At 39.1% G+C, this 23,392-nt stretch overlaps 1 protein-coding gene across 3 annotated transcripts in view; it reads left to right on the top strand.

Annotated features, from left to right (window-relative positions):
• ndc80 (NDC80 kinetochore complex component) overlaps positions 1 to 23,392 on the top strand; it is a 65,711-nt gene that overhangs the window by 36,219 nt on the left and 6,100 nt on the right. For all 3 annotated transcript variants that reach the window (XM_060846305.1, XM_060846306.1, XM_060846304.1), the window contains exons 8-15: positions 1,448 to 1,541; positions 3,095 to 3,201; positions 7,818 to 7,962; positions 9,656 to 9,861; positions 11,226 to 11,381; positions 20,771 to 20,860; positions 20,969 to 21,061; positions 23,203 to 23,333. In XM_060846305.1, the coding sequence (XP_060702288.1) occupies positions 1,448 to 1,541; positions 3,095 to 3,201; positions 7,818 to 7,962; positions 9,656 to 9,861; positions 11,226 to 11,381; positions 20,771 to 20,860; positions 20,969 to 21,061; positions 23,203 to 23,333 (1,022 nt within the window). The remainder of the gene's footprint in view (positions 1 to 1,447; positions 1,542 to 3,094; positions 3,202 to 7,817; positions 7,963 to 9,655; positions 9,862 to 11,225; positions 11,382 to 20,770; positions 20,861 to 20,968; positions 21,062 to 23,202; positions 23,334 to 23,392) is intronic.

Here is a 23,392-nt window from a genome sequence, read left to right on the forward strand (position 1 = left end):
ATAAACTGAGTGCATTCGCCCTATCCATGTCTGTAACGAGCTTATACTCTTCTATGAAATCTCACATCAGTCTCCAATACTCTAAAGAAAAACGTCCTATCTTGTCCAACCTCTCCTTATAACTCAAACCCTTGAGTCCTGGCAACCTCCTTGTAAACTTCTTCTGCACTCTTTCCAGTTTAATAATATCCTTCCTGTAGCAAGATGACCAAAACTGAACACCATATTCCAAGTGTGGCCTCACCAACCTCCTGTACAACTGCAACATTACTTCCCAACTTCTCTACTCAATGCCCAGCCTGATGAAGGCCAGTGTGCCAAAAGCCACTTTCACTGCCCTGTCTAACTGTGACTCCACTTTCAGAGAAAAGTGTACCTGAACTCCAAGGTCCCTCTGTTCCACTACACTCTTTAAAGCCCTACCATTCACCATGAAACTTCTACTTTGATTTGACTTTCCAAAATACAAGACCTCGCACTTATTTCCCTCCATGTAAACTACCCAAATCTGATTCATGGCCCCTCCCTTGATCTTGCCATGTTGTGTGGATTTGCGAGTCCTATTGCAGGATAAAGTCACATCTGATCACTGTTATATTATTTCTTCACCTTCATTTCCCTTCCAATGCCTGAATGCCTTATAGCATTTTCGGGGATAAATGCATTTCAGTTGCATTTGACACAGGACTTGTACAACCTACTTCCTATTTAATCAAACTGTCAGCCCCATCTTATTTATTCCCCTAGTACAGCCTTCATTTCTGTTCCCTTAAGACCTAGTGATGGAGACTTGGAAGGATATCGTGGGCAAATGGCTTGACCATCCATTGGTTTGAACAGCCAATGCAGATCTCCAACCAAACACTTCTGAGAATTTATGAACTTTCATTGAGTTAACTTATTTCTCAGCTTTGGTCTCCATTTTAAATATTTTATATTCCTATCACATTGCAGTCAGGTTTTCATTGAATTGCCCAAAATGCTTTCCGAGTTCTAGGTTTTTCTTAGCTAAAATCAATCTTTGGTTATTATAAAATCCAAAAGCAAGCTGATTTTTAAAAAATTCTCTCTTGTAATAACTCCCATAATCTATACAAACTTTCATTAACATTCCAGTCAGCTTTCAGACAACTGCTCTCTGACACATTGGTTTAAAATCATGGTTCTTGAAGACTGACCTGATTAATTATTAAACCCCTTCACGAAAGCAGACCAACATCTACTAGTTTAAAATCTAAAATTCTTTTTTTAAAAAAAACTGACATAAACCACAACTTTGTCACTATCAAAATATAAATATCAGCTGAAGTGAAAACACTTTGTCATGAGCAGTAGTGGAGAAATCAGTTCTTCTGTCCTGATTTTATTCTTTTACTTCAAATATTTTGACAAGAACATTTTTCAAAGAGAGAAATATATTCATAACTTGTGTTTACTTGTTTTATAGCTGTTCATTGATTATACAAGTAAGTGTTATTCACGTTACCTTTCTGGCATAGACGACTACGAAGACTTGAATTTGGAGAACTTGACTTTACTGAGTGAGTACAACCTAATGGCTTTGAAATAGAATTTTTCCCACAGTCTCCACCTTGCCCTCAACAGCACTGCAACAGGAGTAATACATTCAAAAGTTGTATACTTTGCACTTGCAATATCAAGTGTCTAACCATCACTCTGTGCTTTCCTTGATAATACTTCAAACCAATTTAAGTGGATGATTGCAAGGCCTTTGATCTATTGTATTGAAAGTGTGATGTCAGTGCTAAGTATATGAAAAGGTCTGGGCTGTTCAGCCCATCCAGCCTGCCTGAACTTAATTATGTTTTTGTAGAAGTGGAAAAAATATTTACTAAAAGATTATTGCACAGTGAGTACTTGTCCTCCTAGAAATATCTTGTGTCTCATCATGAGACTTGTATGTTTTTGTCACATTTATGTATAACCAGTAGAAAAATTAAATTTATGTAGCTTTCACCCATTGGCACATGGTATAACTCCTTCCCACATTGGCATCATATTCTGCCGTGAAAATCTTATGTTCCTGCTTCATGCTAAGAAATTGTTAACTAGATGGGCAGTTGAGGCTGTGCTTTCCCCATGTGACCCCTTTAACATTGCCTCAGACTTTGGGAGATCTCAGTGATAGGGTAATTTCAACTGCTGAATGGGGACAGGGTGTGGTATGATGGGAAATGTTTAAAATGATGGACAGTTGTTTAAACTTTTTCACAGTTCACAGGCTTTGTAGCAACAGTAACCAAGCCCCAAAGCCTTGTCTGTTAGACTATACCATGGGACAAAATTAACAATTGAGGGACTTTGCAGCTGTTATTTAATCTGAATTCCATGGCAGCCATTGCCTTAAAGCTCGCTAAAATCTTGTCTCTTTCATTGAACCTTTGACCAAGTGAACAGCTGTTTACAATTCACCCTGTCAATGCCCCTAATAATCTTATATACCCTCAACCTTCTCTGCTCCAAAACAAAACAACCCATGCTTATCCAGCCTTTCTTCACAGCTGAAATGCTCTGTCCCAGGCAACAGTCTGGTGAATCTCCTCTGCACCCCTCCAGTATAATCAGATCTTTCCCGTAGTGTGGTGACCAGAACTGCACACACTTGTGGCCTAACCATAGTTCTGTATACCTCCAATATGACCTCCCTGCTGAGATGTGGTCCTGCTATCGAATCTAGTCTAAATCGATACCTGACTAGCTCTACCTGCAAGGATTATTAATGGCTCCAGAGCTTTCTGCAATTGTTCCATATCCTTTTACCCATAAAGATGTTGATCTCTTTTTTATTTGCTGGATTTCCAAGCAAGGCATCTCATCTTGAACCATTTTGATTGTGGGGACTAGTGATTGGATTGGTTGGTTATTAAAGTATTTCTAAGAATGTTAATTATTTTTGAATCCAGAAACAAATTTCTAATGTATGATTTGGCTGATATCCTTAGCTGTGTGTTTATTGCAAATCAAAATCAGAAGCCTGTTATACCTTTGAAATTGGGATTTTACTGACAGCAGTTAAGGTCCCTAGTTTGAATTGAAATGATTTATTGAAAAATATCTATTCTGTACATTGTAGAGCAGCATTTTGGAGTGGATGAAGCCCAATTTGATGCTTTCACTGCAGAAAACAGAAGTTTGGCAGAAGAGCTGGAAAAGTTGGAGAAAGAGAAACAGAATGAGCCGGTTGGTAATGTTCTTTGTCTTTCCCATTTGTATTTTTGCACATTTACAAAACCTACATTGGTGCTTCTGTTTCTTGCTGTGCGAATCAGTTTTCAATACATGACTACATATCTATAAGTTCATTTTAGAGGAGTATGAAATGCTTCTGGTTTGACCTTGATTGTGAAAATGAAAAAAAAATCAGAATTGCTTGAAGCTGAACTTAAAGTTGTATTTTTAAAGCTGAATCTTGAAGATTTATAGGGATCAAGAAAGAATGTTGCTAAGTGCAACAGCATTTGTGCAATGAATTATGATCTGGTAATGTTCACCAATTAGTTATGGGACCTTGGATCATTAGCTGAGTTGGTGGGTCCAAGGAAACAACAGAGAGGGATTGATGCAATGTGGCAGGAGGAGCTGTGGCATCGAAGAAGTGTACTTGTATATGTTTGAATTTGAATTGTGGCACAGTTGGAAAGGTAGAACTCTTGGCTTTGGTTTGGTAGGGATTTCAGCGCCAAGCTGATATGTTGTTTTGTCCTGTTGTAATATGATACATTTGTATAGTTTATCATATGTATTGATTTTTATATGGTATTTTGTAGATGGGAGGGAGCCCTTCCTTTACTTTTTCACCTATATTAGGTTTTTAGCTGGCTACATGTGATTTGGGACGAATTCAACCATTCTTCTCTTCCCCCACCCCCATATGGTTGAAAAACTGCATCAACCAGAATGACACAGTGGTACTCAAATGGGCTGTTTTTGAGCTGCTTCAGTATTGTTGAAGCTACGTTTTCCCGGATCAGTGGGGAGTATTCTGTCACCTTCCTGACTTGTGCTTTGTGGGTGGAATTAGGTATGTCACTTGATATAGAATATCCAGACTTCGATCTGCTCTTGTAATCTTGTATTTGAATGTTAGGTTGAGTTAAGACTCTAATGATCCCAGGATGTAAATGGTAGATGATTTAGCAATATCATTGTCATTGGAAGTCTTTCATTTAATACTTTAGCTGTATCCCATGTCTCTATATGTAAATCACTGCCATTGTTCCTGATTTGGAGATGCCGGCGTTGCACTGAGGTGTGCAAAGTTAAAAATCACATAAAAATAATATGTTTGTGGGGTGAATTTGTACTTGCAGTTACATTGTACTTTGCTCAAAAACTCCATGAATCCATGTAGGATTCTGTTAATTCATATTTTTAGATTAGAATCAGTCTAAACATTATGGCACAGACAGCAGCACACAGGGGCTAACACCTTCAACGCATTATCTGGGCTGACACCAATTGTTAAAAAAATTCACCTAAGAATGTAACTTTTAAAAGAAGTTTTGTGATTCATATATGAAAGAAGTGAAACTAACATGATCACTCTAACAGATGAGAGACTTAACAAACAATCAAGGTATTTTTCAATGTATAATTTCAGTTACACCACACTGTGAACTTTTGCGATAAATTTTGTGTCTTACAATTGTGTCCTTCACAAAACCTGATGAAGGAGCAGCGCTTCGAAAGCTAATGCTTCTAATTAAACCTGGTGGACTATAATCTGGTGTTGTGTGATTTTTAACTCTGTTGTTCCTAATCAATTACACTTTTTATCATTTATATGCTTCTAGAAAACTTTGGGGCACTGTTTTAGGTTGTCTACCATTCTCTTTTTATATTCTCTCTTTGCTGCTTTGACTTTTCTTATCCTATCTGAAACTTTGATATTCAGCTTGATTTTACCTATTTTATAATGTCAATCCATTTTCTTCACAATTTGTATCTATTTGCTCATCCCGGGAGCACTAACTTTGTTTCCCTTGCACTTTGAGGGGATATGCTTTGACTGCACAAAATTTCCTCTCTTTTGAAGTTAACCAATTGTTCAGCTGTTGAATTTCCTGCCAACCTATAACTCCATCTATTCTACCTAGATCCATTCTTTTCCTGTTGATATTGGCTTTACTCCAGTTTACTTTTTTTACTCTGGGATTGTTCAGTGTCCTTTGTGTAGTAACCCTCAACACTAAGATGTAATGATCACTGTCTCCTAAACGGTCTCCTACTGACATCCTATCAACGTGGCCAATCTTATTTCCAAGAACCAACTCTATCATTATTGCCTTTGTCCTTGGGGTGGAAACACTGTTCCGAAAAATTTCCTGAAAATGCTTTGGGAACTCTTGTCTCTTTCTGCATCTGTTTAAGAGACAGTGATCATTACATTTAGTGTTGAGGGTTACTACACAAAGGACACTGAACAATCCCAGAGTAAGAAAAGTAAACTGGAGTAAAGCCAATATCAACAGGAAAAGAATGGATCTAGGTAGAGTTATAGATGGAGTTATAGGTTGGCACGAAATTCAACAGCTGAACAATTGGTTAACTTCAAAAGAGAATATATTTTGTGCAGTCAAAACATATTCCCTCAAAATGCAAGGGAAACAAAGTTAGTGCTCCCGGAATGAGCAAATTTCTTCAACACTACATGCATTCACAGACCTGAACAGTAACTCTGATGTAGAATTTTACTTATTCTCATTTACTCTAACCCCATCTATTAAGTTACTATTCTTCTTCTGGTGCTGTCCATCTCTACAGTGTTCTGTGTAGCTTAACACCTTCTCAACAGCACGAGCAAGATACCCACAAGGAACTCACTCCCAGTTATGACTAAGCCTTAAGCTCAACTTTTATACAGCCCTTCTGATCTGCACAGATCCATGTCTCGTCAGCAATTGCCCAACAATTTACTCCTTCTGTTTCTGTGCTCAATTGTACATGGTAATAGCTGTAATCCAGAATTCCAGGGATTGTCATGGCTGAATTTGGCCACTACCACTGTACCTTGTATTAAATGGCATTGTTCAAAGCCTGATGATCTACGTCTCCTATTTTTGTGTGTTTATGCCATCTGCTGTACCATAATGTCATAGTGCATGTCAGACGTACTATAGTATGTGAGCAGCAATACCTTAAAATATGAGAAAAACTGAAATCATTGCCTTTGTCCAAGCCATAAAATCCATTTCTCTCCCTGACAATTGTCTGTAGCTGAGTCGCACTATATGCAACTATATTTGACCCAAGATAACCTTGTAGCCATGCATCAAGACCAACATGAAGTTTGCCTATTTTATGTAACGTTGCCTGAGTTTGTTCATTTTCTGCTGGAAAAGCACAGCAGGTCAGGCAGCATCCAAAGAGCAGGAAAGTCGACGTTTCGGACATGAGCCCTTCTTCAGGAATCAGGATTCCTGAAGAAGGGCTCATGCCCGAAACGTCGACTCTGCCTGACCTGCGCTTTTCCAGCAACACATTTACAGCTCTGATCTCCAGCATCTGCAGTCCTCACTTTCTCCTTTGTTCATTCTCTGAAGTCCTCATCCATGACTTGCTTGGACTGAATCATCCCAGCAATCTAGTTGGCCAGCCTCTAATGTTGTGCTCTCTTTAAACTTGAGGTCATCCAAAGATCTGTTAGTGTCCCAACTGTCACTAGATCCCATTCACCATCACATTACTTTGCTGATCCACTTGAGATCCCAGTTAAGCAACACCTCTATTAAAATTCTCAATCTTGTTTTCAGATTCATCCACTGAATCTCCCTTTCCTATCTCTCCCATCCTAATCAGTCTGATATCTATAGCTGCTCCAAACTTGGTTTATTGAATGTTCCCAATTTTCAATTACTCCACCTTTGCCCATTATGCCTTCAGCTGCCAAAGCCCAAAGCTTGGAATTACCTACTTAAACTTCTCTGCCTGTCTTACCCTCCCCCTTGCTTTAAAGTATTCTTTAAAATCTACATTCTTGATGAAACCCTTTGGCACCTGTTATATAAATTAGTGTCCTAATGTCAAATTTTGTTAACCGTTGGGAGATTTTCTGTTTGTTGCTCTGTACATGCCACAAATACAAATTCTTCCTTTACACCTTGGTCCTGCCCTACAGCACTCTATTTTGTGACTTGTTCTCTTAGTATCTAATCATCGTTTCAAGTGGTGTCATGGTTGTGTTGCAATCCTTAAGTATCTAAAGTTTTACAGGGCTTATGAAAGGAGCTGGGAGCTACAACTTATTGCATATCTGTGGACAGTAAGGCCACTTGGTCTGTGAATGCATGTAGTGTTGAAGAAATTTGCAGCTCCCTTTCAGAAGAGGGATTTTCCATAAGAGAGCTGTGGTCAGTCATTTGGTGAGGTTGGCATACATTTCCCCTGTGGTGTCACTTTACCAGTATTGTGTTATTTAGACCATTGGCTATTCTTGTAGTGGATTTTCAGGTTCTATATCATTAAGACCGGTTTTGTTAGTGATTAGTTGTGTAATCTGTATCAATGTTCCTAAGAGATGTAGGATAGTTTGTAAAGATAGCTTCAGTGCACACGATTTTCTTGTTTCTTTGCCTTTACACTAATGACTTCTGCAGACTACACTTCAGTCATGTAAACTTTCCAAGCTGGTATATGTTCACATGGAAGTTATTAGAGCTTGCATTTGCTTTATTTAATAAATCCAATTCATTATTGAAAATGTGTGGGTAAAAGTTGAGTACTTAACTCCAACAAAGAAACCCCAGCGCTGTGTCATTATAGAGCAATTTCATAATGAACTTAACTTTTGATTTCAGGACAGGGTTCAGGCACTGGAGAAAACAAAAATAAGTTTGCAAAAGGACCAACAGAAATATAAGAAATACCTGGAAGAAATGGAACAGCACAAAATTCTTCTTGAGCAGAGAGCAAAAGGAATCAAAGATGAAATAGAATCTGCAGGTAAATATTTCCAAAGTTGTGTGGTTTTGGAGAGTAATGAGATGGTGAGTAATTTTAATTGCAACAAAATAGCATTGAAACTTTAAAGGTTATTTTGCTGAGACAATTGAAGTACTCTGCAAATAAGCACTAAACAACCTCAATCAAAGTATATTAGGCTACACTTTCCATTTTCATTTTGGTTGTATTTTAGAGCCATGACACAGAAAATCATTTGGTTCCTTTACCTCTTGTTATCTTGTTATTTAACTCTGTGGAGCATCCACTCAGTCTTATTTGCTCTGTATGTCCATCATCCAGTAAGTTCCTTCCACTCAAGTGCCCATCCAGTTTCCTTTCAAAGGAAACTACCACCTTCCTAACTGTGAGGTTTTAATCATTACCAATCACTGTATCAAGAACAGACTCTCCTCTAATCCTCCTGCATCTTTGGCATGTGCCTTAAATCTGTATCCCAGAGTCCTTGTTCCATAGCTGATGGGGATGGCTTTTCTTTGGACATTCTATAACAGAAACCTGTAGTAATGTTCCACATGTCCTTTGAGTTTTAGCTAGGTGAAAGGCTTCAGAAGTGAAACTTATTTCATAGCTCTTTGAAAGTGATGACATAGGAACAAGGGGCTGAATAGTCGCTCTCTGTACTGTATCCTCTTTAGCTATGAGAGGAAGATCTCTAGAAGAGATGAGATTGGTGGAAAACCTGGAAGCATTATCTTGATAGGATTCATAATCCATGGGAGGTAGGAGGAAATGTGAAGAGTGTTGATGTTTGGCAACTGCTTGGTAGCGGTCAGTACGCCAGTTAAGAACTTGTCAGCAGGATTAATGATGCTGATATATGTCTCAAGCTCCTCGGGAGGGAGACTAGTTAGATGAGAGAAATAGAGATGGCTGACATCACCTCAACAGTTCTCGGTGAAATATTCAAGAGTGAATGAGTCCACCGAGATTGGAGATGTTCGGAAGGATCTGATGAGTCGAGAGAAGACCCTGGCCAGAAACATGCATGCAGAGGAAGTGGCAATCAGCTCAACATTTCATGAAGGTGGGATGTCAGACAATAAAACAAAGTCCTTTGCAGATCAAATCAAACAAATAACAATCAAACTGAAAGTTGAAGTATATAATGGAAACACAACAATTGTAGAAATTAGTGGAAAGATTGGATCAGTGGGAAGTGACGGGCTGAAAGGAAGAGGGCAAGTTTTCTGTTAAGGTGAAATGAAACTGGAAACCAGGATAGCTTTGAGACAGAATTAGTGTTGCGGTCAAGAATATTCATGTGGCAGCACGAAGTGTGGATCCTGAGATGCAGCAAGAATAGTCATTTTTGTGAAGCGTTGATGTGGTTAATGGATGGACCTGAAAATGAAGAGTAGATTTGTAATTCTCATGAAATAAGTCAGAGCTGGGGAAATTTGCTATGAAAACATTATTTTTATACATAAGAAAAACAGAAACAGTAAGTAGCTAAAAATAAATCCCATCAGAAGAACAGAACATGCTGATGCATGTGTCAAGTGAAGTGGTAATGAATTAAACAATAGCACAAAGACAATACTACAGGTGCTGGAAATTTGAAGATTTGAGATTTTAAAAAAAGGCTTGTTGATTTATATTCCTTTCAAAATAATTTACTTGTTAAAATAAGGGATGTGTATTGGATCATGTATATTTTGTCTCTTTCTTTAAGAATTGGAGTTAGATGCAGTTAAAGAGGAGAGCAACAAATTGCAGCAAATATATGATGTACAGGAAGTCTCAGCCGTTGATGTTAAGAAAATGAATCATGAGAAAAATGAGTTGCATCAGGCAACAATTTTCCTGAGCAAAAGCCTTGAAGATGCAGAGAAGAGGATGTGGAATGAAGAGATAAAAGTGACAAAGGCCAAGGAAATGGTGAGGTGTGCTCTGAATGAGACTGAATTATGAGACTAATTATTCTTAACTAAAGTAAAAATTTGCAGCTGCCAAATAAAAAGCACTGGATTTTCTGGTGTCAAATTGTTAAACTTGTAGGAAGAGGAATAGGTTCCCTTGAGCCTGTTCCGATATTCAATGGTATAATGGTTGATCTAACTGTATTTGCCACATCCCTTTGAATCTTTAGTTTACAAAAATCTATCAATCCAAATTGAAATTAACCATGGATCTACATCAGTTTCTAGTTTGTGTAACTTCTTTAATTTAATCCAAGAAGTCCAAATATCATTCTGATGAATCAATGCTGTGCTCCCTCAAATATCCTTCCTGAAGCGTGGTGTCCAGAACTGAACATGGTACTTCGTGTGTATTCTCACTTGGGATTTTTATGGCTACAGCACAGTTTCGGCCCACTTTTATTCTAGTTGTCTAGATATAAATCCCAGCATTCCGTTAGCCATTTTATTTAAAATATGAACATGTATAACTGCAAACCATTTTTCTGGACCCCCAAGGTTCTTTAGGCCACCAATGGTTTGAGCTTTCACCAGTTAAGAAGTACTCTGGTCCTTCTCTGATCCAACATGGATGATCTCATATTTTATTCTTCCAGTTATCAATCAATTCTAATCTAATTTTTCCTGACTTTAGACCTCGCTAACAGAGCCGATATTTTTGTTTGGAGGACACATTCAGCACCAAATCACAGCTAACTTGCTATCAGTAGATTACATATTGTCCTGCACTGGGTTGATCAACTGACCAAAAGATTGTAGCCTGCCTGAAACGTCGATTTTCCTGTTCCTCGGATGCTGCCTGACTTGCTGTGCTTTTCCAGCACCACTCTAATCTTGACAAAAGATTGTACCGACAGCTTTTCTTTTGAGAATCCTCTGATCCTTACTTTTTTAATACAGAAATAAAGTTAGAACTATCTTTACTGCCCAGCTAGTTTGGTGTGACAGTGCTGAAATTGTACTATTTCACAGGTGTTTTTCTGGAATGTGCTTTGTATTTTCAATGGTAAGAATTTGTTTTCAAGTGGAGGATCCTACAGGTTCTTCCTAAATTTAGACTGACAAAATAGTTTTTGGAGTCAACTTTTCTGAAATCAGTCCTGAGGTGATGACTGCTGATATTGCCATCTAGGTTCATTGTGATCAGTTATGTGGAATAGAAAATTTTGCAATATTGTGGATCGTTTGATAGCAAGTATTGGGGAAAATCTCAGATTTGATTCATAGACTTAACTGATATCCTGCATATTTCTGTAGTCTAATGATTTTTAAAAATTTATACTGATTGCTCCTCAATCACTGTTTCTCATTGCTTCACTTCAGCTGGAAGTCAGACTACAAGACTACCATACAATGGCTCGGAAGCTCAAGCTAATTCCTAAAGCAGCTGAAAATGCTCAAGCACAAAACTTTGAGATCAGCCTGTTGGATATTGTGTCTGGGAAAAAGAATCTACCACAAAATACTGAAAAAATAAAAGTAAGACATTACTTTTTTGTAAATACGTTATGTTTTTACAGTTTATAAGGAACATTAATGTTACGTTATGATATTTGAAGTACTGATCTAAACATTATAAAGTTTTCAGTTTCCGCTATCTTTCCAGGCATGAATTCCAGATTCCCATTACCTGCTGAATGAAAAGGTTTTTTCCCTAATGTCCCCGATCTCCTGCCTCTTTCTCTAAAACTGTGCCACCTTATGATTGACCCCTCAAACAAAGAGAATAGCTGCTCTCTACTCACCCTGTTCGTACCCCTCATAATCCTATACACCTCAATCATGTCCTCCCTTAGCCTTCTCTGTTCTAAAGAAAACAATCCAAGCCTATCTGGTCTCTTCTTACAGCTCAATTTCTCCATCCAGGTGAACCTCTCCTGTACCCCAACTAGTGCTATCACATCCTTACTATAGTGAGGTAACCAGAACTACACACAATATTCCAGTTGTGGTCTAACCAACGCCCTGTACAACTCCAACATTACTTCCTTGCTTTTATATTCTGTGCCAAGACTGGTGAAAGCAAGTGTCCAATGTGCCTTTTGAACTATCATAGTCACATGCTCTGCGGACTTCAGGGACCTGTGAATAATTAACCCAAGATCCCTGAATTCCTCTAAGTTACTCAGTGTCTTGTCATTCATTAAGTACTCCCTCACCTTGATTCTTCTTCAAAAGTGCATCACCTCACACTTACCAGGGTTACATACGATCTGCCACTGGTCTGCCCATCTGATCAACCCACCTATATCTTCCTGTAACCTACAACCATCTTCTTTGCTATTAACCACCCTACAAGTCCTGGTGTTGTCTGAAAATTTGCTTAATATTCCCCCCACATTTTCATCTATATCACTTATTTATATATGCAAACAATAAGGGTCCCAGTACTGATTCTTGTGGTATACCGCTGGATACCAGCCTCCAGCCTCTCAAACAGCCTTCTGCCACTACCCTTTGCGTCCTGGTAGTAAGCTAGTTTCTGATCCATCTCACCAGGTTTCCCTCAATTCCATGTGCTTTAACCTTCTCAATCAGTCTTCCATGTGAGACCTTGTCAAACCTATGCTAAAATCCATATAAATGATACCAACTGAGCTACTCTCATCCACACACTTGGTCACATTTTCAAAACATTCTAAAAGAAAATTTAGGCATGACCTCCCTCTGACCATCCCTAATTAACCCATACCTTTCCAAGCTGGTATCTTCAGAATTTTCAGAAGTTTCCATACCACTGACATGAGACTCTGGTCTGTAATTTTGATTCATTCCTACCAGCCCTCTTCAAAAAAACATTTAGTTGTCTTCCAGTCCTCTGGCACTTACTGCATGGCCAGAAAGGAACTAAAGATTTGTGACAGAGCCCCTGCAATTCCTATTTTTAAATTATGCTCCTGGTTCTAAATTCCTAACCAAAGGAAGCAAGGGCAGCACAGTGGCACAACAGTTAGCACTGCTGCCTCACAGTATCAGGGACCCTGTTCATTTCCTGCCTTGAGTGACTATTTGTGTGGAGTTTGCACGTTCTCCCCATGTCCTCATGGGTTTTCTCCTCCCATGGCGCCTGGGATGCAGTTCGTTAGGGCCGGGGGATTTGTCTGTTTTAAAGCCTGATAAGAGTGTCTAATACCTCCCCAGTTGTTATGTCAAACAGCGCAAGTTCCTCGCAATCCCTTTTCCTGAATTCAGTATGTACATTCTCCATTTCCAGAGAGAAAACCAAAGAGAAGTATTTACTCAACATCCTTCTAATATCCTACAGCTTCAAACACAGGTTTCCCCCTTGGTCCTTCATGGGCCCTACGGTTTCCCTGGTTAACTTCCTCTCTTTAATTATAAAATATCTTAGGATCCTCCCTAATCCTGTTTGCAAGTCCTTTTTCATGTCTCTTCTAAATGCTTTCTAAAGTTCCCCCTGCATTTTCTATATTCCTCAAGGGGCACAGCTGAATTGCTCACTTTAGACTTGCTAAAAGCCCTACTCCTCCTCTTTATCCAGTCCTAGATTGTCCGCGACATTCAGGGTTCCCTGGATACATTTCAAGAAATACACCCCCTCTAAACCCTTAACACTACACCAATTTATGTTGGGAAAGTAACATGTTGAGTTGTGTTATTAATGCCTTGGGGTTGAGTATCCAGGTTTTTTTTTGCAGGGAGATTTTTTTTTGCTGTTGAGTTCCAGATTTCATTTGTCAGTGAATTCAATGGCCCGCCAGCATTTTTATTGTTGAGAACTGTGAAGCAAATATTGTTTACTGCAATAAATTGGCCATTGACTTAAAGTCCATGTGTGCAACTAGGTACAAGAATCTGGAAGCTGCAGTTAACCTGCTGCACCTCAGTACCTTAGCCATAGAGAATACAGCATTTGTTTACTAGTTAGTTGCACACTAAAGACAGAAAAGGTTAGGAGTGATGTATTCAGGTAGAACTGAATTTTAACTATATTTGGCAGTAATATATCCAAATCTTTGACACGAAATTGTAGTGCTAATGGTGGAAAACGATTCCTTCAGAATTATATTGTAGACTTAAAAAGAAGATCTTTGTTCTATCTTTTGTCTCTTATCTCACTCGACTGTGTGTTTCATTCTCTCTATTTCACTTTAAGTATGTGATTTTACAGGATATTTGAGATATTATACTTCGTATTACTTGACACACTATAAATGCCTGAAGATTCTTTCATCTAATTGCACTGCAAAAGGTGTTTGGAAACTATGCATGCTAAAAGGCCCAGAAAATGTCTGTAAAGCTATTATTGCAACATGTTAGAAGTGCTGTCCTTTCCCATAGTTCACAAAAACTGGGCCAGTATCTTCCAGCGTGCTATCACTTACCCGGAGCATGACTGGAATAATAAGTACTCTTTGTTAGAACCAGTAAATATTATGTTGTATGCACTAAATTATTATATAATAGTGAGTACTGCTATTTTTGTATCTTTTGCTGGCACATAGGAACAGGAATAAACCATCCAGTACATTAGGTTCACCTTGTCATTTATGGCTGATCAAACACTTAAGTGCCTTTTCTCCACCCATCCCCATAACCCTTAAGGCATTGGTAATAAGAAATCTATCAATCTCTACATTCAACACTCAAAACCTGAGCTTCCACAAACCTCTGTGGTGGAGAATTCTAAAGGTTCACAAGCCTCTGAGTAAAATAATTTCTCCTCATCTTTGACATAGGTATTAGCCCCCTTACTTTTACATTATGCTCCCTGATTCTAAATTCCCAATCAAAGGAAGTAAGGGCAGCACGGTGGCACAACAGTTAGCACTGCTGCCTCACAGAATCAGGGACCCGGTACATTTCCTGCCTTGAGTGACTACCTGTGTAGAGTTTGCATGTTCTCCCCATGTCCACATGGGTTTTTCCAGGTGTTCTGATTTCCTCCCACAGTCCAAAGATATGCACATTAGGTGGATTGGCTCTGGTAAATCGCCCAATAGTCTCATAGGGATGTTTAGGCTAGGTGCATTAGCTATGGTAAATATGGAGTTATGGATGGGGTCTGGGTTGGATGTTTATGGGAGGGTCGGTGCAGATGCTATGCGCCGAATTGTCTCTGTCTGAACTGTAGGGATTCTATGCATCTGCGCTGTCTATCCCTTGAGTATTTCATAAATTTCAAATTAGATCACCTCTCATTCTTTTCAATTCAAGAGAATACACACCTAGTTTCTCCCCTTAGGGCAGGCCATCCATCCCAGGAACAGGTCTGGTGAGCGTTTGTTGCCCTCGCTATACGGTTATAATATCTTTCCTGAGATGAGAACAGAAGGGCACAGTACTCGGTAGGTGCAGTCTTACCAAGCTCCTGTACAATTGAAGCAAGACTTAACTGTACTCAAATTCTCTTGCATTAAAGGCTTAGATTCCATTAGCCTTCCTTATATAGAGACTTATTGACAAGGGCACCTCGATAACCTTGTATGTCTGCATTTTCCGACTTATTGTAATTTAAGAAGTACTCTGCAGATCTGTTTCTCTTACCAGAAGGTAAAACCTATAATTTTTCCGTATACTGTTTTACCTGCCAAGTTCTTACCTATTCACTAAACCTGTCCAAAATCCTCTGAAAGCCACTTTACAGCTGCACAACTCCTATTCCCACTTAGCTGTACATCATGGGCGGCACGGTGGCTCAGTGGTTAGCACCGCTGCCTCACAGCGCCAGAGACCCGGGTTCAATTCCCGCTTCAGGCAATTGTCTGTGTGGAGTTTGCACATTCTGGGTGCTCCAGTTTCTTCCCACAGTCCAAAAATGTGCAGGTTAGGTGAATTGGCCATGAAAAATTGCCCGTAGTGTTAGGTGAAGGGGTAAATGTAGGGGAATGAGTCTGGGTGGGTTGCTCTTCAGAGGGTCAGTGGGGACTTGTTGGGCCGAAGGGCCTGTTTCCACACTGTAAGTAATCTAATCTAAATCTGCAAATTTACAAATATTATAGACCATAAAACCATTCAGCCCATCTAGTCTGCTCCGCCATTTAATCATGGCTGATACGTTTCTCAACCCGATTCTCCCGCTTTCTCCTCGTGACCCTTGTTCCCTTTGATATTCAAGAATCTATTAATTTCCGTCTTAAGTATACTCAATGACCTGGCCTCCACAGCCTTCTGTGGCAGTAAATTCCATAGACTCTCAATTCTCTGGCTGCAGAAGTTTCTCCTTATCTCCGTTCTAAAAGGTCTTCCATTTATTCTAAGGCTGTGCCCTCGCGTCCTAGTCTCTCCTACCAATGGAAATATCTTCCCAACATCCACGCTGTCCAGACCATTCAGTACTCTGTATGTTTCAATTGGATCCCCCCCTCTAAATTCAGGTCTCCAGTGTCTGCAATTCTTATTTTAGTTGTGTGGTTCTGTTTTCTCGCTTGCTCCTTAAATAGTGGGGTAACATGTACCACCTTCCAATCTACAAGAATCATTGCAGAGTCGATAAAAATTTTAGCAGATAATCACCAGTGCATGTTTCTCTATCTCTATGACCACTTCCTTCAACTCTTTGGGATGTAGAAAATCAGGTCCTGGAGATTTATCACCTTTCAGTCTCATTAAGTTATTCTGTACAATCTTCTTGCTAATATTAATTTCCTTCAATTTCTCATTCTCCTTAACCACATCATCTCTAGTTCTCAAAGATTTCTTATAGCTTCCTCAGACAAACAAGTATTAGCTGCTCTCCCATTTCTTTATTCCCCATTACAAATTCTTCTGACTTGCCTGTAATACTCTATTCTCCTTTCTTTATTAGTTTTTTTGATCCTCCTTTGCTGTATCCTTAGCCACCTCAGATTTACTTTTTGTTTCCTGACCATGTATGCCAAACTACGTTTTGTTTGCCACAATTGCACAATTGATTGACGTCTTTGGGTTTTTGTACCTTAAATACTGTACATAGTTGCTATAAGTCACCCTGCTTTTTAAGAAAAGTAAAAGAGGAAAAACAGGCCAGTTAGTCTGAGTGGGGTGTGGTGGGGAAATGGTTGGAGTCTATATTCAAGGCTGCAATAACTGAACACCTTGATTTTCAGTTAATTAGGGGGAGAGCCAGCAAGGATAGATTCAAGTTGGTAGGTCTTGCCTGATAAACATCATTGAAATTTTTGAAGCGGTGACTAACATGGGAATGTTTATGGATGTTTATACATGGAATTCCAGAAGGTATTTGATAAAGTTCTGAATAAAATAGAAGCTGAGGGAAAATTACTGACATGGTTGGGAAATTGGTTGAATGGTAGGCAATGAGTAAGGTACTCATTGGCAGGATGTGACCTGTGGTGTTAGGCCATCAATTATTCACGTTATTTGTTAACAACTAGACAATGGTATGAGTCATATTTTGAAGTTGTTGATGACACAAAGTTAGTGGCATTGTAGTTGTGATCTCACAATATTACAAAGGGATATTGATAGACCAAGTGAATGAGCAAACTATGGCAAATGGAGTTCGATGTAAGTAAGTAAATGGAAGGTTATCCATTTTGGCCTGAAAAAGAATAGATCAGGTACTTACTCGATGGTATGAAATTGACTACAGTCAATGTCCAAAATGTCTTGGGGGTTCATGTGCATAATTTTTTAAAATGCCATAAATAGGTGCAGGGGTTATGATGAGAGATTATACGAAAAAGGCCTGCTTTTGCTAGAATTTCAAAGGTTATGGGGTAAGCTGATCAAAGTGTTTAAGATATTAACAGGAAAAGATTGGTAGATAAAGATAAGGTATTTCCACTGGTTGAGGATTCAAGAACTAAGTGATATAGTCTGAGAATTAAGGCATTATTCAGGAAAGATGTTATGAAGCACTTCTACACACAAAGGGTAGTAGATGTTTGGAACTCTTCCACAAATAACAGTGGATGCTGGATCAGTTCCAACATTAAATCTGAGAACTTGTTTCTTGTTGTTAAGTAATGGTATTAAGAGATGTGGGCCAAAGACAGGAATGTGGATTTAGTCATAGATCAGCCATGATTAATTGGCGAGTTGACTCAAAGGGTTGAATGGCCATCTCCCTTTCCTATCTTCCTAAGACATGTAATAGTTCTATACAGCACATAGGCAATGGATAGTCTGTAATGTCTTTTAATCTATTTTGCAATCCAGCTCAGCCACTTACGCCTCATATTTATAATTACCTACATTCAAGTTTAATGCCCTTGCTTCGGGCTGAATTACTTCATTATTCAGCATAATATAAAATTCTATCATTATGGTCACTCATCCCTAAAAGCTCTTTTACCTCTTAGTCCTTTTTTAATTATGCAATACTAGATCTAAAATAATACATGCTCCAATTGGTTCCTGCACATACTGCTGTAGAAAACACGATCCATGAACTTGTCCATCATAGCTGTATTGCTCAATTCATTTATCCAATTGATATGCAGAATGAAGTCACCCATGATAACTTTGTTGCCTGTGCTACATATTTCTTTATCGCTTGGTAAATTACTGTTTACTGTTATTGTTTGATGTCCTATAAATAACTCCAGCCCAATGTCTGCTGTTTCTTGACTTCACTCAGATTGTACATGATGTTGTTCTTCTGATCCTATATTCTCCCCTACTAAAGTACTGATCTCATCTGTTATTATCAGTGCAACTCCACACTTTTCTTCTTTGTTTGTCCTTCCTAAATGTCAAATATCCTTAAATATTCAGTTCACAGTCCTGGCCATTATTAACAAATGAAAACAAATTACTAGAGAAACTCAACAGGCCTGACAGCAATGATGAAGCGAAAACAGCGTTAGCATATAGAGTGCAGTTAACGTATCAAGTGCACTGACCCCTCTTCAGAATTGGTAGCAGTTATTAAAAAAAATGTAACTTATGCTGACGAGGAGTGAGCGAATAGGTAGAGAGGGAGTCTGGAGAGAGAGAGAGGAGAAAGGAGAAAAAAGGTCGGCAGACAAAGAGATCCTAATCAAAGGAAGAAGAGAAGCAAAAACAAAACAAATTACTGGAGAAACTCAGCAGATCTGGCAGCATCAGTGGAGACAAACCAGAGTTAATTTTTCAAGTCCAATGACCCTTCTTCAAAACCTCAGTCAGACCTGCTGAGTTTCTCCAACAATTTAGTTTTTTGTTTTGTTTCAGACCTTCAGCCTCCAAGTGATTTGTTTTTGAAGAGAAGCTAGGTAGATGAGTAGGCAAAAATGGGTTGGCTATATTGAAAGTAACCCATTTCATTACAGGACCTGGGCTGTGGGGTTGGGTATTGAACCTGGAAGGAGGTGTTCATGCTCTGAAATTGTTAAACTCGACAATGAGTCCTGAAGGCTGTCCGGTCACGAAGCAGAAGTTGGGATATTGTTTTTTCAGCTTGCATTGAGTTTCACTGGAGCACTACAGATCTGAGTCAGAAAGGTTGGCATAAGAGTATGGTGGTGTGTTGAAGTGACAGGCAATTGGAACATTGTTCTTGAACATAAAAATGACCATAGATGTTGTGCAAAGCAGTCACCCAGTCTGCATTTCGTATCCACAATGTACAGCAGACCACATCGTGAGCAGCACATACAGTCGACTGTTTTAGTTTGTTTTAGATCTCCATCATCCACAGTTCCTTGTTTTATTATCCTCATCTTTATTAAGCCTGATCCTGTAATGGCAATTCGATTATACCCATATATCTCAATTTGTGCCTTTAGATTATCTACCTGCTGCAAGCATGCAGGTAAAATGCCCTTTACTTTGTCTTTTTAACATCATTCATGTTTTGAAGCATATTCTATAACCCATTTATTTCTACTCCTTGTTTCCTGTCTGCGAACCAATTCTCTATCTATTTTGATACACTATTTTACAAGCTAATCTCTTAATAAAACTCTGTTGAAAGCCTTCTGAACGTACTAGCTCTTCTAATCGAGAAGTGAACTAGTTTCATCCTCAAAGTTCGAGTAGGTGTGTCACGCATGATTTATCTTTCATAAGTTTGTGCTGACTATGAGGTATGAATTGATTTTGTTGGCTTTGCTCCTTCCTTTTAGTCTCCCTTGCACAGTCTTCCTACTATCAATTTTGGTTACTTTTCAGGTTCCAGTCCTCCTCCCAAACTTGGTTAAATCCACTTCAACGTCCCTAGGACATTTCTCTGTGAGGATATCAATTGCAGTCCCTTTGAGGTGTAACCTGTCCAGATTGTACTGATCCCCCCCTTGTTCCAGCAATGATCCCAACCCCTCAGGAATCCAATGCCCTCCATCCTAAATAAGTCTTGTAGATACATAGTTAATTGATCAATTCTTCTGTTCTTATGCTAACTAGCACATGGCACTCAAAGTAATCCTAAGATTATTTCTCTTGAGATCCTATTTAATTTCCCTCTTGGTTCCCTGTAGTGAGATCTTACCTAGGCAGTCTCATTACTGGATAGATGACATTGTTGCAGCTGTACTGGAACAGCTTGACTAGGAGTCTCATTAATTCTGGAGTATGTGTATGTTTTGGTCCTAATTGTCTCGACCCCTTATTTAAATCTTCTACTCCTTACATGTTTATGAAAGGCTTTTTGGTTCTTATGAGTCTCTTGTGTTGCCTCTGAATCCTAAAAATTCCATCATTGAAATAGACAGGACAGAACAAACCGTCTAAACTGGTGACAACTTTCCAATTCCATTTCTATTTTCCATGCTTTTCTCCAATTATATCAACTGACCTGCCATAATCGATTTTAACATCGTCAGCTCTGATGCCAAATCATCATCCTTACTGCATCACTGCACATTAAAGAAGATTTTCATGATAGCCAGAAACAGTTAATCTGTAATTTCTAGATGTAGGATTCCATTTGTAATTTGTCCTTTCCAATTTTCTTGTGACCTATGCCTCCTTAATTTTTACAGCTTGCCCTCATGAATCTACTAAAACAAATAAATGATGATATTGAACATCTGAAGCACAAGAAAATGAGTGTGCAAGAGGCCAAAGAACAGGTATGGAGATAATCAGTGTTGTAAATGGAGTTGCAATCAAATCTGTGTAAAACGTGTATTGGATGTATAAAATATTTATCTGTTGAAGATAACCATTCTGTCTCTTAGGTTCAGACCATGATAGATGACAAAGCAAATGATGTGAAAATGTTAAAAGAACAAATTCGAAAGGTGGATGAAGCAATTGAACAAGAAAAGGAGGTCAGAATGCCAAATTGACATTACTGTTTGCATTTACAGAGCATCTATTTAATGTGGAAAATGTGCTATGATTGTCATATTACCAAACAAAGTTTAGTATTCAACCACATAAGGACATATTGAGGGAGGTGACATGAAGCCTAGTCAAAGAGAGCAATTTTAAGGCGTATCTTAAGGGCAATAAAAGTTTAACAAGGAGATTCTCCAGCAGGTCAGCCACTTCCAATTCCTGTTCACCTTCCACAAGATTTAAGTCACGAGTCTGATGGAATACTACCCCTTTGACTGAATGAGTGCAGCCCCAGAAACCCTCAAAAGAAAAACTTGACACTATCTTGGTCAAAGCAGCCTCTTGATTGATACCCTATCCAAACTTCACTTGCTTCAGGATGTGCTTAGTGTCTCAGTGGTTAGCAATGCTGCCTCACAGCACCAGACACCCAGGTTCGATTCCCTCTGGCAACTACGTGGAGTTTGCATGTTCTCATGTCTGTGTGGGTTTCCTCCCATTGTTCTGGTTTCCTCCCACAGCCCAAAGGTGTGTGTGTGTTGGGTGCATCAGCCATGGGAAATGCAAGGTTACAGGGATAGGGTGCAAGCTTGATAGGGGATCGGTGTGGACTTGATGGGCCATATGGCCTGCTTCCATGTTGTAAGGATTCTATGCTTCAGCACTGCAGTAACTTCCACTGACAGCACCTTCTGACCTTTGGACTGACCTAGAAGAATAAAGGCAGCAGACGCAAGTTCCTCTCCAAGACTTGAAAATTTATTTCTGTCTTTCACTGGTGCCCAGTCAGAATCCTGGAGCTCTCTTTCTAACAGCACTTTTGTGTCCCAAAAAATGCAATGGTTAAGAAGGCAACTCCTCATTGCCTTAACCAGGTTAATGAGAGTTAGGCAATAAAAGCAATGCTCATTTCCATGAACGAATTTAAAAGCTTAGGACATATTTGGCCAAAGGCAAAGCTGCTCATACTGGAGCAATGTAAATAGGTGTGTACGTACCAGAGTTGAAGGTGCACATATATCACAAAGTCATAGAGATGGAGAAGATTAGATTGTTCAATTTTAGAGGTTTTGGCTTTTGAATCTTTATCACATTTTTAATGAATTGTGGAACCAGGTTAGTTTTTCCAGATTTCTACTTTACTGAAGAAATATTGCCTTAATTTTAAGCCTAAGCCTGAAATTTTGGAAAACTCTACAAGCGATGCTGGCCAAATGTAAGAGATCTCAGGTGGGACTTTCTGGATATTACAATCCAGCCAACAAGCTGGTGAAACCAAGCAGGTCTGGCAGCATCTGTGGAGCGAGAAAAAAGTTAACACTTTGAGAAAGGGGACATCACTGGACTCAATGTTCACTGCTTTCTCTCCAAAGATGCTGCCAGACCCACTGAGTTTCTCTAGCAACTTCTGGTTTGTGTGTTTTGGATTTCCAACATCCACAGTTCTTTGTTTTATTATCTGGATAAGTTATTTTCCAATTCCAGACGAGAGAGGGAAACCACATTAATGATGATGATTTACTGTAGAAAGAATTCTGGGGAGGGACCTGAGTAGAAAGAATGTTCCACGCACCCCACACAAAGACAGGCATAAGTTGGGTCCATGCAGCTACCCAAAGCCACATCTTTAATCTGAAGAAATTAGGAGGAGTTAAAGGAGAATTGTTCAAAGTGAGGGTGAGCTGAGGTGGGTAGTGGTGGTTGGTAACCTTCTTTTCAAGGAAGTAGAAAACCCTCAGGTGACCCTGATGGGGACTGGATGTGGAGAGGGATTGTATGTTCGCAGTGAAGAGGAGGCCAGCAAAGGAACATTTTGAAACTGATAGTGTCAGAAGAATCTTAGGTGTAAGTGGGGAGAGAGTGGAGAAGAGAAGAAAAAAATGATGCAAGCTAGGAAGAAATGAGTTCCAGATGTAAGAAGAAACTAACTTGATGTTTGGTGGACTTCATGGTCAAGGGGTGCGGGAAGGAGCTGGCATTCAGTCTCTGCTTGGTAGAGGTCAGTACACCAGAATGAATGTTGGCAAATTAATAATCTGCTGCACAACAATAACAGGTTTTACAACATATTCATTGTTTTAAAAAGCTTTTTGTTTTGGGAACGTCAAAATATCCAAATTAATTTTTTTAGGAAGATAATCGAAAAACGACAAAACAAGTCCAAGAGCTTGAATCACTGGAAAATCAGCGGAAACGTTTGCAGAAACACTTGAACGATGAATTAGATGAAGCAATTGGACAGTTGAAAATTGCTAAATATCGGTACGTAGCAGTAAAATCTAATTGGGGTCCTTTCTGTATTGCTTTTAGATTGTAGTCAT

Source organism: Hemiscyllium ocellatum, chromosome 28, assembly GCF_020745735.1.
Source record: "Hemiscyllium ocellatum isolate sHemOce1 chromosome 28, sHemOce1.pat.X.cur, whole genome shotgun sequence".
In the NCBI taxonomy this organism is placed as follows: Eukaryota; Metazoa; Chordata; class Chondrichthyes; order Orectolobiformes; family Hemiscylliidae; genus Hemiscyllium; species Hemiscyllium ocellatum.